At 38.4% G+C, this 13982-nt stretch overlaps 1 protein-coding gene across 1 annotated transcript in view; it reads left to right on the plus strand.

Moving 5' to 3' along the window:
- NOX4 (NADPH oxidase 4) overlaps positions 1-13982 on the plus strand; it is a 1166454-nt gene that overhangs the window by 19275 nt on the left and 1133197 nt on the right. Inside the window, exon 4 of the mRNA XM_044071824.1 lies at positions 8569-8678. Within this exon, the coding sequence (XP_043927759.1) occupies positions 8569-8678 (110 nt within the window). The remainder of the gene's footprint in view (positions 1-8568; positions 8679-13982) is intronic.

A 13982-nucleotide genomic window follows, 5' to 3' on the forward strand; every position in this document is an offset into this window, starting at 1 on the left:
GATGGTTTGTTTTGCTGATGATTTGGTGCCCTTGCATGCAACAGTTTTAGCTAATGACATCAAACTCAACTTACAATCAGGCCTCCATGTTAATTGTGGAAAATTGTATAAAACTAATGAAAGAGAAACACATTGTGTGAACCCTGAATATCTAAATGACTAGCCAAAGTAACCTGGTAGATATAGCATAAGATGAAAAGATCATACACTTTAAGCAGGTGTACAGAATTATATACCTAAGCAACTGGCTAAGCAAGTGTACAGAATTATATGCCTAAGCAACTGGCTAAGCAACTGTACAGAATTATATACTTAAGCAACTGGTTAAGCAAGTTGACAGAATTATATACCTAAGCAACTGGCTAACGCTTGCTTTTATATTCAGTTCTTGCCTGGCTACACTTATATACATCTGTGTATGTGCCAGCAGTTATCCCAATAATGTGCACAAAGGTATGCTTTACTAATGGGAAAGGGATATTTGTCCCTCAGGTTGAATAAGGGCTTCTGGTTACCTTGTTGCTTCTGCCACCAACATTTTTCTACAATGTTGTATTAATAAAACTTGCTGTTTGTTTTTAGAAAGCAGCATCATTGTCAGATCTGTGCAAAAATAGGACGGTAGTTAATAAAGAAAATTCATACATTCCTTCTCTATACCCAAAAAGTGAATACTTAAACCACTTGCAACCCCATGCACAACAGATGACCATTAAAGAGAGGCCATGTAGAGTTATGTCCAGTCAGCCAGCCATTATCAGTCTAGCCAAGCCAAAGACTAGCCTTAAAGGAGATGACTGATCCTTCATTGCCATTGTTCTGAAAAGGGGGCTCCTTGTCCTCTACTGTTTGACAGCCAGATGAACAAACCTCTTTAGAACCACACTGCTTCCAGATGAAAAGAAAGATATATGTGAAAACAAAGGCTACACCCATCCTGAGCAAACTAACCAGCCTCCCCACTTTATCATATCTATGCTGTCTTTCCACTTATACTGTACTAAATCCAGACCATGTAATAGTCTGTAGATATTTCTAGTTTAACAGTGAAGAAAGTCATGCATCCATCTGGAGTAAATACTTTGATAGCAAAAAGTAGCTTCTAAACGTTTTAGAGTTGGAGCACTTTCTGTGTGGAGTCTGCATATCCTCCTCGTGGTCGATTAACTTTAAAGACATGCAGGTAGGTGCGAGCGTGAATGGGAGTGCCTTCATTGAAGGTTGGTCGTTGGGCTGGCAACTCGGCACTGTAAAAATTCACTGCCAATCATGAGCTGACCGGAGTTCTGCTGTGGCGACCCCTAACCGGGAAAAGCCGAAAGACTTTTTTTGAGACACATGTAAGTAAGAGGATAGCTTGAAGTACAGCAGTATTGACCTTAGTATATTCATCAGAGAGATCACACTTGTGTGATCATATTTTAGAGTGTGGATTACATTACATCAGCATTGCACTTCTGCCTGACACACTTTTTAAGTATGGAATGCTGTTCTACTTCCTGTTATTTTTTTTTTTTTTTTGATTTTTTGCTATTTACATATAATCTTTGTATTTTACCTTCTGCTCAGCTAATGGCCGGAATGGATCTGTGTGGATCAGTTACTCCTAAATTTTTTTTTTGTTAAGCTCACCATCTCCCAGTGTTAACAAACACTTTTTTTTTTTTTTTTTTTTTTTTTACATATGCCACATAAATTCTATCTCCTCTGCCTTTTCCTGGTGAATCCTTCATCTGTCCTTCATGTGAAAGGACTCCATTTTATCTAATCATCTATTCACCAAGTAAGTATGTAGATAAGTTCTTTACAGAGATGACCGTAGCCAAAGCAACAAAGGCAATGTGCATGGGCAGTCAGACTAACTTATACCATGGTGCTATGAGGCAATTATATTAAACACTGTTATACCCTGCAGCTACCCTTTTACCAAGTACAGATCTTATATATGGGACATTGTTCCTGCATATCTCAGGCTAAGAACTGCTGTTGTACAATTTTCAGATGAATTTCTACTATTCAGCAGCTTCCATGTACCAGTAGCTCTCCATTCACAGTGGCTGGTATTAGGAATGAATTTTATTTCGCACAAGGTTTATATGATAATAAACAGTAATATAACTACAGCTGTAAATCAGACTAAATGAATGTATAAAGTAACCCTAGTTGCCTATTAAAGGCAAGAGCATGTTTAAGAAGAAAGAGCACTGTTAACAATCATCCTTTTATATGTGTTCATTAGTGACACATTTGGAATACAAGTAATTCAGACTTGTTGCTGACGGTACATAGGAAATGTCGTCTTTATCCTTTAGAAACCCTTAATGAATGATGACGGTCTGTGATGCCCACATGTGATGTTATATACCTTTGTTTATGTCTGCTTGTGACTCTGCAAATGTGTGTGCCTCTACATGCATGTATGTATCCCTATTGTATGTGTGTGTGTATGTCTCTGTGTGTGTTAACTGTGATTATATAAATATCTGAAATGCTGAAATAAAGCTAACAATAACAGAATGTTCAGACTGTTGAATCAGCAACAAGGTATTTACTGCTTGCTTTTTGTATGACTAACATAATTTTATGTCCATTTTTGTTTCTTTTATTTTTCTCTCATTCTTTTGTAGTGTTTATCCATAAGCTATTGTTTGAGTTTAAGTGAATTACACCTTCCTATTCTTGTTTTTACAGTTAGTTAACATTTTCTTAGTCAGAGATCTCCTAAAAGCAGCTTGCTGTCTTCTAATCTATTACTCTCTTTCATTACTAGACCCTTGTCGCCACATTGCTTTAATCATTTTTTTTTTGTATCTCCCACAGGATGCATTAAAAAAATTCACTGGAAGTCAAGAAGCAGAAGTTTTGAAAACTTGTGGAGGAACTGTAAAAAAACTTTTGCTGCAGCTAACAGCTGTAAACAGAAAAATGGCATGCTGCAAGTGAATGAAAAGGACGGGGCCACTAATACCACTGACAGAGATCTTACAGAGGCTTCTTCTGAGATGAGCGGATTGCCTTAAAGACAAAAGGACTCCAAGAAATTGAAGATCAAAGGATGTAGCACCTGCAATGCTGCTGTGAATGAGACAGAGGAAAACCTTTCATTTCCTTAATGTGGCAAAAAAGTTAATAGTGAATAGGATTTCAGTATGTCTTTGTCCTGGCGAAACTGGATTTCTAATGAGGGTGGAAAACATCTGTTTCTGGTAAGACTCGTTAAAAACTTCTGTGTCTCAAACGTGTGCGCATACAGCTATGTTCTTCTTTTTCTTTAACTATTTGTTATTTTGAATCCAGTATCTAAATTACTGGCTAAGTGAATAGTATTTGAAGGCAAAATTATATATCTGGTAGCAATGATGTTTTATTTATTTGTCCTTTGACATATTTATTTATTTATTAGATAATTAAGATGGAGCACTGTAAAAATGTAGCATTTTCAGGCATGATTTGGGTCATTTAGGGGTGTGCACAGTTACTGAAGTGTAAAAATAAAACAGAGAAAAGGAATATAAATAGAGCTTGGAGATACTACAGTAAAGACTCCACTAAACTTAAGCAATCATGAAGATTATCTCAGTACAAAACAGCAACTTGAGCCCATCCACATAAAAATACATTTCATAAATCATTGATATGGTTCCTTTGATGGAAATTGCTTAGAGTAACCACAACTAATTCATACATTGTTAGTCATACATATTGGTAGCTGTGATCAACAATTCAATATGGATTAGCAGTATTTTTATTCAGGGTCATTGATGAGCTGTCAGAACTGTTTACTGAAGGTTTGAGACAATGAATGCGCTTTCTCCCTACCCAATGCAAAATGCAGTTCTTTGCAGATGCACTTATCTTGGTAATTTTGTTCACTTTTTCTTCAGCAATAACCTGAGGAGGGAGAACAAGACTGGTATACAAAACTATTTAGATACACAGTAATAAGGCAAGATCAGTGTATGTAGCTAATGGAGGCTGCACCAGTGACGCACACATCCTGCACATGTGAAGCTATATATCAGGGGGTTAAAACAAAACATTTAGCATAATATAAATAGGATAGGATTTTATCAAAGATGTTTAATGTGATGAAGGAGCATTAATGTGCATGACCTGTACACCCCCTTGGTGCGCATGTATGTGTGTGTGTATGTATACACACACACACACACACACACATATATATACACATATATATATATATATATATATATATATATATATATATATATATGATTGTGAAAAAAAGTGCTTTACTGTACAGCAGGTACTGTACATAGTTTCTGATGTAGCCAGATCAGTTCATTGTAGCCACCAACATAGCGATAGTTAAGCTTTAAGAATAGAAGGAAGAAGTGATGTTTTATAGCATGACCAAGGGTTGAGGCAGTGTTTCATCGTATTTTTATTTGCTAACTAGATAAACTGAGTGCAAATTACTCTTTTCACGGGTTACCTGGAAACACTGTCAGGTTCACTCAAACTCACATAGTATACATATGAATACAGAGGGAATCAAATCCCTGAGCTGAAAGACGAAGCCATTAGCAGCTAACAGATTTAATCCTCTGTGTTCACCTGCCAGAAGAAAACAATTTCTGTATTACACAATCTCCAGCACCACATGCAAAAAACTTAAACTCTATACTCTAAACATTATCATGTCCATGTTTCCTGCACCTTGAAGTAGTGGTGGTGCAGTGGTAGCGTTATTGCCTCACAGCAAGAGGCTCTCCCATTCGATTCTCGGCTTGGGTTGGGAGTGCCTTCTGTGTGGAGTCTGCATGTCCTCCCCGCGGTTGAGTGGGCATTCGAAAGACATGTGTTGAATGGGCATGCCTTCATTGAAAGTTGGGTGTCGGGCTGGCAACTTGACACCATAAAAACCAACTGCCAAATCATTAGCGGACCGGAGTTCCGCTGTGGTGACCCTAACCGGGAAAATCCAAAAGAACAACAACAACCACCCTAAACATTATCATGTCCATGTTTCCTGCACCTTGAAGTAGTAATAAACATTATTGCAACAATTTTATTTGCTGAAATAGCACTTAAAGTGCATTTTTCATGAACTTAGCATTCTTGCTACAAACACATCACTTTAACATTACACATATTTATTAGTAGTTGCTAGTTTATGGTGAACCCCTTTTGTAATGTTGCCAAATAGTATGTGGGCAAATAGAGCACATACTGGGTGTTGAGTTACTTCTTAGTCTGTTAGAGAGAGGGCACAAGATAGGGAGAGATGAAGAATGACAGTTCCAGCGTTGAACCTTTTTGGACTTTATTGGGCACTTGTAAAGTGAAGCAGTCAGCACAGGTTTATGTGATTCTATTTTAGGGATAGCTGTTAACCTACTGAGCTGAAACATCAATCAATGATGTATTATTGTTTTTGAAGAAGTTATGCATTTTGTATTATAATGTGTAGCAGTTGCTTTATACAGTGTCAGTGGCACAACAGGTAGCTCATTTGCTTTTAGTGCTGGAAGACCAAAACGTTCTGGGTTCTATTCCTACTCCAGATCATTGGATTGCTGACACCGCAGTGCAGCATTAGGGGGGTGCTGCACTCCTGGGTGTGTCACCCTTTGGATGAGACATTAAATTCAGTTCCCATTTGGTTGAGTAGATGACAGGTCAGGTGGATGTAAAAGATCCCACAGCACCTACCAAAAAGCATAGGTGAAGTGTCTTGATGCCGCTGGCCAAATTGCATCAGTAGTAGAAATATCACCTTGGGCCTCTCCTGAAAAGTTTCCACTAGTGTAGTAGGACTAACAGAGTCAACAAAGGATAGATAAATGTGTGCTGCCACTGACGAGGAAGATTTACATATCCATTGTTTGATGGCTGCTAATCTGGAGATACAGGTAGGAACATAAGGATTCTGAAAGCATCTAACTGCAAACAAATAATAAAAGGAGGAGCTGAAGAATAATATTTAATGAGCTTACTCCCTCAGGTGCAGGGGCATTATTAATGTGGGTCTTGTATTATCAAAAAAGCCACAAAAGAAACATTTGTACACATAACTATATAAACACTGATCCATACTACCTCCTTTGTACTGGATTTTTTTTTTCTTTTTGAACAAAATCGTGTCATCTTACTTGGGGGTCATTGTATTTATCATGTGTATTTATCACGTGTGTTGGAAATATAAGTGAAAGTTTAAAGTATGGTCGATGAACTGTTGTATTGTACTTGCAGTAGATGTGAAGTCACAAGCAGATGATTATTTCATTTTATTTAAGATGTTTTCATTTTGAGTAGCAAGTTCCTCAGTGGGGTATTTTACTTGCGTCTCTGTAGTGTGGTTTGACTAAACAGTGTTAATAAAATTATACAGGGCCTGATTATATCACATTGGAAAGCAGAGGTCAAACCTGGAAAAGTCAGTTTTGAAAAAAAATGTCAGTCATATTTTTTTGTGACCAGCATAGTTGTTGACAAAATAGTTTTCTATCATCTACCATGGTCCAACATTAAGGGGTAAGAAGACAAATTGTGACTATTTAGCAATTTATCACATAGGATTAAGATAATCAGTTGATGATGAGATTCATCTTGTAATCCAAGGTTTGATTCCCTTGATTTCCACTAATATACAGTGTGATTTTGTACAGTACCTTCAGTTTATACCTAAAGTGAAGTCACCTGGATAACAAATAGAAATAAAATAAGCCATTGGATCACCCCTTGACATGATAAACAGCACTTTGATGATAAATTGTTTTATTGAGGTTTATCAATGCTCCAAGATGCAGTGACCAAGGCATCAATCTGTTGTAAATAAATTGTCTGAAACAACATCCACAGAGCTTAGAATGCTATGTGCAACACACTGTTTTTCACCTAAGAGCTCCACAACTTGCCCTTTTCCACTGAGATATTGCACTTCCAGAAATTGTCAGATAAAATGGAAGGTGACCCGTATATGGTGATTGCATGGGCCACAACTTCACACATAAACATATTTGTTTTTGCATTTGTGAAGTAGATTAATTTTCACAGAAGAGTACTTTTAAATGTTTATGTCATGTTAGACAAGACAGGTTCAGCTTCAGTATTCTGCCCTGCATCCTTCTAAAGCATGTATTATGCCCATTTTATATCAAGGAAGTGCAGAATTTTTAGATAAATGTGGCTCCTACATAGACAGAGTGAGAGTGTAATATGGCTGTCTGCCTATGTATGTGCTGTTCTAGGAATAGTTTACTCACCTTTAGGGATATCCAATCCATTGCTATATCTATATGTGACTACCCCTATATTTAATAGTGCTGTACTGATTGAGTCTTAAGGAGCTCTGAATGGTTTTAATGGCAATGCTGTAGTTCTTCAGCTTTATAGCAGCAGATGTGCTGCTGAATCGGCTAAGCCCTCATTTGGTTGGAAATCTAGGCAAAAAGATATGCCTATAAAATGTGAGTTAAACATTCTGTAAGCACATTGCTGAAGGGTCAGTGCTGTACCATGAGGGAATGCATACTTGAGAGTGCCTTTCATAAATATAGTCATTTCAAGATCAAACAAAATGCTATAGTTCACTGGGAAAGCTATTATCTATATATTTGCTTAACATATTTATGTTTATCTTTTTTATGTGCCTCATGGTTTAGTGCTGTTTGAGACAACTGAAGTGTGGTTAACATACCATCCAGGAATGACTGACTCTGTAGAAACAACTATTTATTTTATTTGTGTTTGCTAACTAGATAGATTTGGTGGTACAAGAAAGATTATTTGCAGCCATTGCATGGCCCAAAAAGGTACAAGTATGTATAATATTTAATTACAGAAATAACACTAAGAACTACAAAGTACATAACTAATACAAATAAATGTAGATTAAATGTATAGAATCATGTATACAAATAATGCAACTGGTGAGCAGTGATGTAAGTACATCCAAAAATTGTTTGCTGTATCATCATGGTGAAGTGTAGTGTTCAAGGAGATAGATACAGCAAATGTTACAGTATATAACAATTCAACTGTTCAAATGTTTTAATGTACAGAAATAAGTAAGTTTCCAGCCAGTGTGAAGCATTTGCATTTCTGTTCTATACACAGAAATAATTGTATCTATTTAAAATCTTTGATAAATCTGTCAAGGCTATAGAACAACTCATCTGTTAGTGATATTATGTCATATTCTGCAAATTACAGTCATCTCCTAAAGCCTACCTCTGGTTCCCTGCAACCTGTATATTGTATACTAAGGCTATTTATATGACAGCAACTAACAGTAATAATAATAATAATAATAATAATAATAATAATAATAATAATAATAATAATAATAATAATAATAATAATAATAATAATAATAGAGGTAAGGAAGATAGTACAGCCAGTAAACCTGTCTGTGAGGAGCAATGTCTGATTGGGTGTTTCTACATATATATTCTTTAGCATGACTACACATTTTGTACATCAGCATGCTAGTAGAACATGAATTAAGGTTTCGACCTTCACATGTACCTCTAGTCCGATTGCACTTATCTATATTTTACTGCACTGTAGATTAGTAATGTGTTTATATTTTCCATTTTTTAGATGTGAAACTTTTAGCAATGGAAAAGGATCTTTTCAGCATAGCAATCCAAGAAGCAGAGTCATTTATGTTACAGTGAAGATTTTACAGTCAAGAAAGTTTAACTTTGAAGGTATGAATTCAGAGTTAATAAGATAGGAGGGAGTCACAAGCAAAGCTTCACAGTTTTGTGGTATGATTTCCAACAAAGTTCCAATAATTAATAAGCTCTGAGCATGTTGCTATCACATAAATCTGAATGGAATCTTCCATAGTTTCTACAGCAAAGATGCTGCTGAGGTTCACCCATAATTGCATTTTTTTTTTCAGTTTGTTTGTTTATTCATTTGTTTTTGATTGGGTTCAGGCAGATGTGCAGCTCTCCAAGTCACATTAAGACACACTCCAGGTTGCCAATGAGTGTCCAGTTGGCAGTCCACCAAAGCCATCACCAGTCCCCCAAACTCCTGAGGGCTGACCCAGCAAGACATCCCTCATCGTGAGAAACTGCACCATTGGGCACCAGTGAGCCATACACTTCACTCATCACAGGTAACCTCCCTCACCCTGTTGAGAGGTGGGCCTGAAGAGCAATGGGAACCCAGTAGGTAGCAGCAAAGTAGGTACATTACATGATAGCCTTTGCTAGCCCACATCATGTTTGCAGCTGACATGGTATAAAACAGCAATGTAAATAGAGAGAAATAAAGTAAGGGCAAGTAATAAAGTAAAGAAAATGTCAGTGATAAAGAAGAGAAAAAAGCATAAGAAATTGTCACTAGGTTTAGCTACAATGGTTTGCAGTACAGGCCATTGAAGACAAAATGCAATTAGCTAAGAAGTGTGATAACGGGAGAGAGAGGCATGCTGACACGCATGTACTACTGGCTGTACTAGTCATCAGATACAACTCCGCTAATGAATCTTGTGAACTTCATTGAGAGTGTTACTCATGCTGTAGGATTTGCGCAAGATATCACACAGCAAACCATGACCTTGCCAAGACATTTGATATCATACTATGTGCAAATGTAATAAACAAGGTGAAGGAACTCCAAATTGATCTTATGTGTCCAGGTAGATAGAGTAAGAGGGTGCATTCTGTATGAAGGTGACCAGCAGAGTTCCACAGAGATCTGTGCTGGGTCCTTTACTGTTCATTATCTACTTCTCAGATCTTCATTTAGCAAACGAGGATTTCTGGTTTATAAAGTCTGTGGATGATTGCAAATGGGGAGTCTTTCCCAAGTCCCTCTCTGAAGTACAGGCTCTCCAACAGGGTGTTACACTTGTCAGTAGCTCGTGTACAAAAATGGGATCAAACAACACCAAGAAGTATAACACTGTAGCATTTAAGCACCCCTTAGCTTCAACTTGTAGTATAGATAACACACCACTCCAAAATGAAAAGGAAGTGAGAGACCTAGGCACTTGGGTGGGTAGCTCCCCTCACATTTGACTATCACATTGCAATGTTGATAAAGAAATCCTTTTACTTTGCACAGTTCATACCAAAAAAAGATTTTCTTCCAGATCTGGTTATTTAATGCTGTATTCTAATACTGTAAACTAAGCTGAACTGTTTGTACTGCATTTGTCAACCTTACTGTGCCTGTTAAATCATATTTTGTTGCTGTTTTCACTGTTGCTAAGTTTTTTTTTGCTATGTTCACTGTTTGCAAAGTAGTTTTTGCTTCTTTTCACTGTTTGCAAAGCATCTGCTCTGTTTTCCTGCCAAGCAGTGTTTTAAATAGCTGATTTCGTTTACTGTTTAAAACATTATTTAGTGTCTCCTTGCTACTTTTCTGCTGTTTAAATCATTTTTTAGTGTCTCACTGCTGTTTAAAACATTTTTTAGTATTTCCCAACTAAATTAGTGTAGCTAGTAGATGTAGCATAGTCCAAATACAGATTTGTTGCATTTGGGTCTCTTTGAAGTGGCTGCTGTATTCTGAGCACATTTTTCAAGCCATCTTTGATTGGAAAAGGACCCTTTTGCACCCCTGTGAGAGAAGTATGCTGATTGGAACCTGTCTCGTGAAGGTGAATGGTTTGGGGGTTGGAGTAAGCATCATCATTTGTTCTTTTGAGTTTTTTAATAGTTTTTTTTTAAGTTATTATCGTGTGGGGTTTAAGCCTTGTATTTGATCTGATTTCTACTTGTTTTCACATCACACAACACTGTGCACTGCCGTGTAGTTGTGTGGCATAGCTGGACAGATAATTTCGACAATTTTTCCCTTAGATACAGCTGTACTACATTAGTGTGGTCCTCATCTTTAGTACATCTCCAGTCTAAGAAGTATTGCTAGTGAGCTGTGACCTATTAAACCACCAGCCAAAAACCCCATCAGACATACCCATCTACAGAGCACCTCCTGGATCAGTCCTGAAATCACCCCCTTTGTGCTAAGTTTTTCAGACCTAGCTTTATATACAGTTGGACTGCCTTTGTTTCTCCTGCCATCCTTGTTGACTTGGATCCCCTAAGGCAGTGTAACAAGTGCACCATGCACACTGACATCCCTCTACTAATACATCTCTCACACTCTGTGCTAGAGTGAATTATCTACACCAACAATCTTGAATCCCTGCTCTCTTGCACTCAAAACAGTAACACTGAAGAGGTTGTCAACTCACCCACCACTAATCATGCACATAGTACCACTACTCATATACACAGGATGCATTCAATACATAAAACAACATAAGCCGGGATTCTCTCAGAAAACTTAACAAAATACCAGAGACCTCCAAAACAAAAGACTGCTACAACTAACACAGTTCCCTCAGCACCCAAGACACATAGCAACACCAGTGTCTCACCTACTAAGCCATTAAGACATAACACTCAAAAAACACATTTTCTTCTCATTAGAGACTCCATAGTGAGACACATGGATGTCCCTTTCACCAGGTTAGATAAGGAGAAAATCAAGGTCTGCTGCCTGTCCAGTGCCAGGATTCATCAGATCACACATATGTACTCGGGTCTCTCGGCAACATGTACCATTATAACGCTGTCATAGCTCATGTTGGAGTGAATGACCTGATATGTATGTCAATGGACTATTTGAAGAGAGACATGATTGAGCTCTCCAAGTATGTGTCCCAGGCAGGTATGTCCCTAGCCTTGTGGAGTACATTACCCTCACCTAGAATGATGCCACAGTATGAACACAAAATGATCGATTTCAATAGTTGGCTTAGTTTTTGGTGTCATTCTAAGGAGATCCAGTTTCTGTGTGCCTGGGATGACATGGTTGACAAGCTTTGCTGCTTTGCCAGAAATGGTTTGCACCTGGCACCACTATCCTTTCATTTGCTGGAAAAGGTGCTTGCTTTCCCCATAGTTCCTTTTTTAGGCAAGGTCTCGGAAACAAAATTGCCGATGTGAATATTGCCAACCAAAACAAAATAAGGGTTATGCTGCTAAACACTAGGAGCTTAAACCAAAAACTGCACACCCCAGAAGCGCTTCTATCACTGGAGGATATAGATGTCTGTGTAGTTACAGAAACCTGGTTCAAGGCCTCAGACAGTACCCCTGCCTTGCATGGCTACAATGCCTTTGACACCTTCAGAGTTAGGCTGGACAACTCCATGCAGTTACTCCAAGTTCAGATTACTGTGGTTAAGACCACTCATTCAAGTCATAGCTAGTTAAAAGATCCCCCTCCATGGTTCATGATGTGCATGAGGCCTACTTGACCAAACAGGAGTCAATCCAAATACTGCCAAACACTCTGGTCATGAGGGATTTCAATTATCCCGCCATCAACTGGGAAACCTACTCTAGCCCTACCTCACTCTTTTAAAAGTTCCTTGACTTAGTTAACTCAAATGCTTTGGAGCAAATTGTTCAAACCCCAACAAGAGGAAAAAACATACTAGATCTGGTCCTCACTAACATGGCAAACAGATGCACTACTGCAACTGTTGGACCCTCATTAGTTAAATCTGACCACAAATCAATTGACTTTGAACTGGCACTAACACCAGAACTCAGAAAGGGTGAAGTCAGACTAAAAAAATTCACCAAAACATGCATTCCAAGCCCCACCCTCCCTCCCAGTTGGAAGTGGTAATTACAAAAAAGCTTACACTAAAGGCCTGCACAATCACTTGTATAAGTGCATAGTCTCAGTTGCTCCAGAGAGAATCAAAGCCAGAGCCCCAAGTAAAGAAAAAGCCACTTTGGTGGGCATCCAGCATCAACAAATGTAAAAGCAAATGCAAAACGTTGTTGTCTAAGAAAACTAAGGCGAAGCCCCAACAATGGAAAAGCACCCTCCATAGCCTCAACAGGCAAATAAGACAACATATCAAATCCTCTAATGGTAACTTTGAGAAAAACTTAGCAATCACAGCCAAGGGTAACCATAAATCCTTTTACAGCTGTGTATGTAGCTTAAAAGGTATCCTGCAGAGATAGTGAACCTGCTAGTGGACAGATTTGGTGAAAATTTCACTCCCTTATCCCCTTCAAACTTATTGCAAACCTTGCCGCAATCTCCCCACCCTACATATCTGCAGAGCAGGTCATTAAAGCCTTGTCTAAGGCAAAAAACACAGCCTCTATGAGACAAGATGGCATCCCACGCTGTCTTCTAAACAAACTAAAACATGAACGAGCATCTCCGTTAAGTACCCGATTCAGTCACAGCCTAACCACTGGCTTTGTTCCTGGAGAAAGGAGAACAGCAGCAGTTATTCTCCTCCACAAAGGTGGCTTAGCAACAGTCCCAGCAAATTATAGACCCATAAGTCTGACCATCCTCATCTGTAAAGCCATGGAACGTATTTTCATGGACCTCATAAAGACATAGGTGGCCACCAAACCCTGTATCTGACCATTCAGCTTCATCAAGGGCAGATTCTGCCTGTTAAACCTGATGGATTTCTTTGAAAATGTGATCAGGGCCATTGATGAGGGCAAACCTGTGCACACAGCATGCCTCAACTTGGCAAAGGTCTTTTATACAATCCCACACTTGGGCATTGTCGTTAAACTTGGCAAACTGAATGTACACCCCTTTGTTGTAAGATGGGTTGCCAACTGGTTCACAAACCAGTCACACACTTATCAAAGTGGGTGACTCCACATCAACGACTAGACCTGTCACCAGCGGGGTGCCACAAGGGTCAGTGCTGGGACTCCTACTCTTTGGTATATATTTCTCAGACATTCAGGCCAAAGCTAAGGGGATGTGGCTGACCAAGTTTGTGGATGGCTGAAAACTGGGTGCAATTATTGAATCCCCAAATGTTGTCAGTATACGTCTGGAGGGTCTTATGCAGACCAACGACTGGTATCTTAGTCATGGTCCAAAATTGAATGCAAATAAATCCATGATCATTCCCTTCGGTAAAAACAATGTCTCTTCATGCTGTCAAATTAACAACAATACCATATGTACCTATGAAGTGGTAAGAG

Source organism: Protopterus annectens, chromosome 5.part0 (assembly GCF_019279795.1).
Source record: "Protopterus annectens isolate FY-2018-M chromosome 5.part0, PAN1.0, whole genome shotgun sequence".
NCBI lineage: Eukaryota > Metazoa > Chordata > Ceratodontiformes > Protopteridae > Protopterus > Protopterus annectens.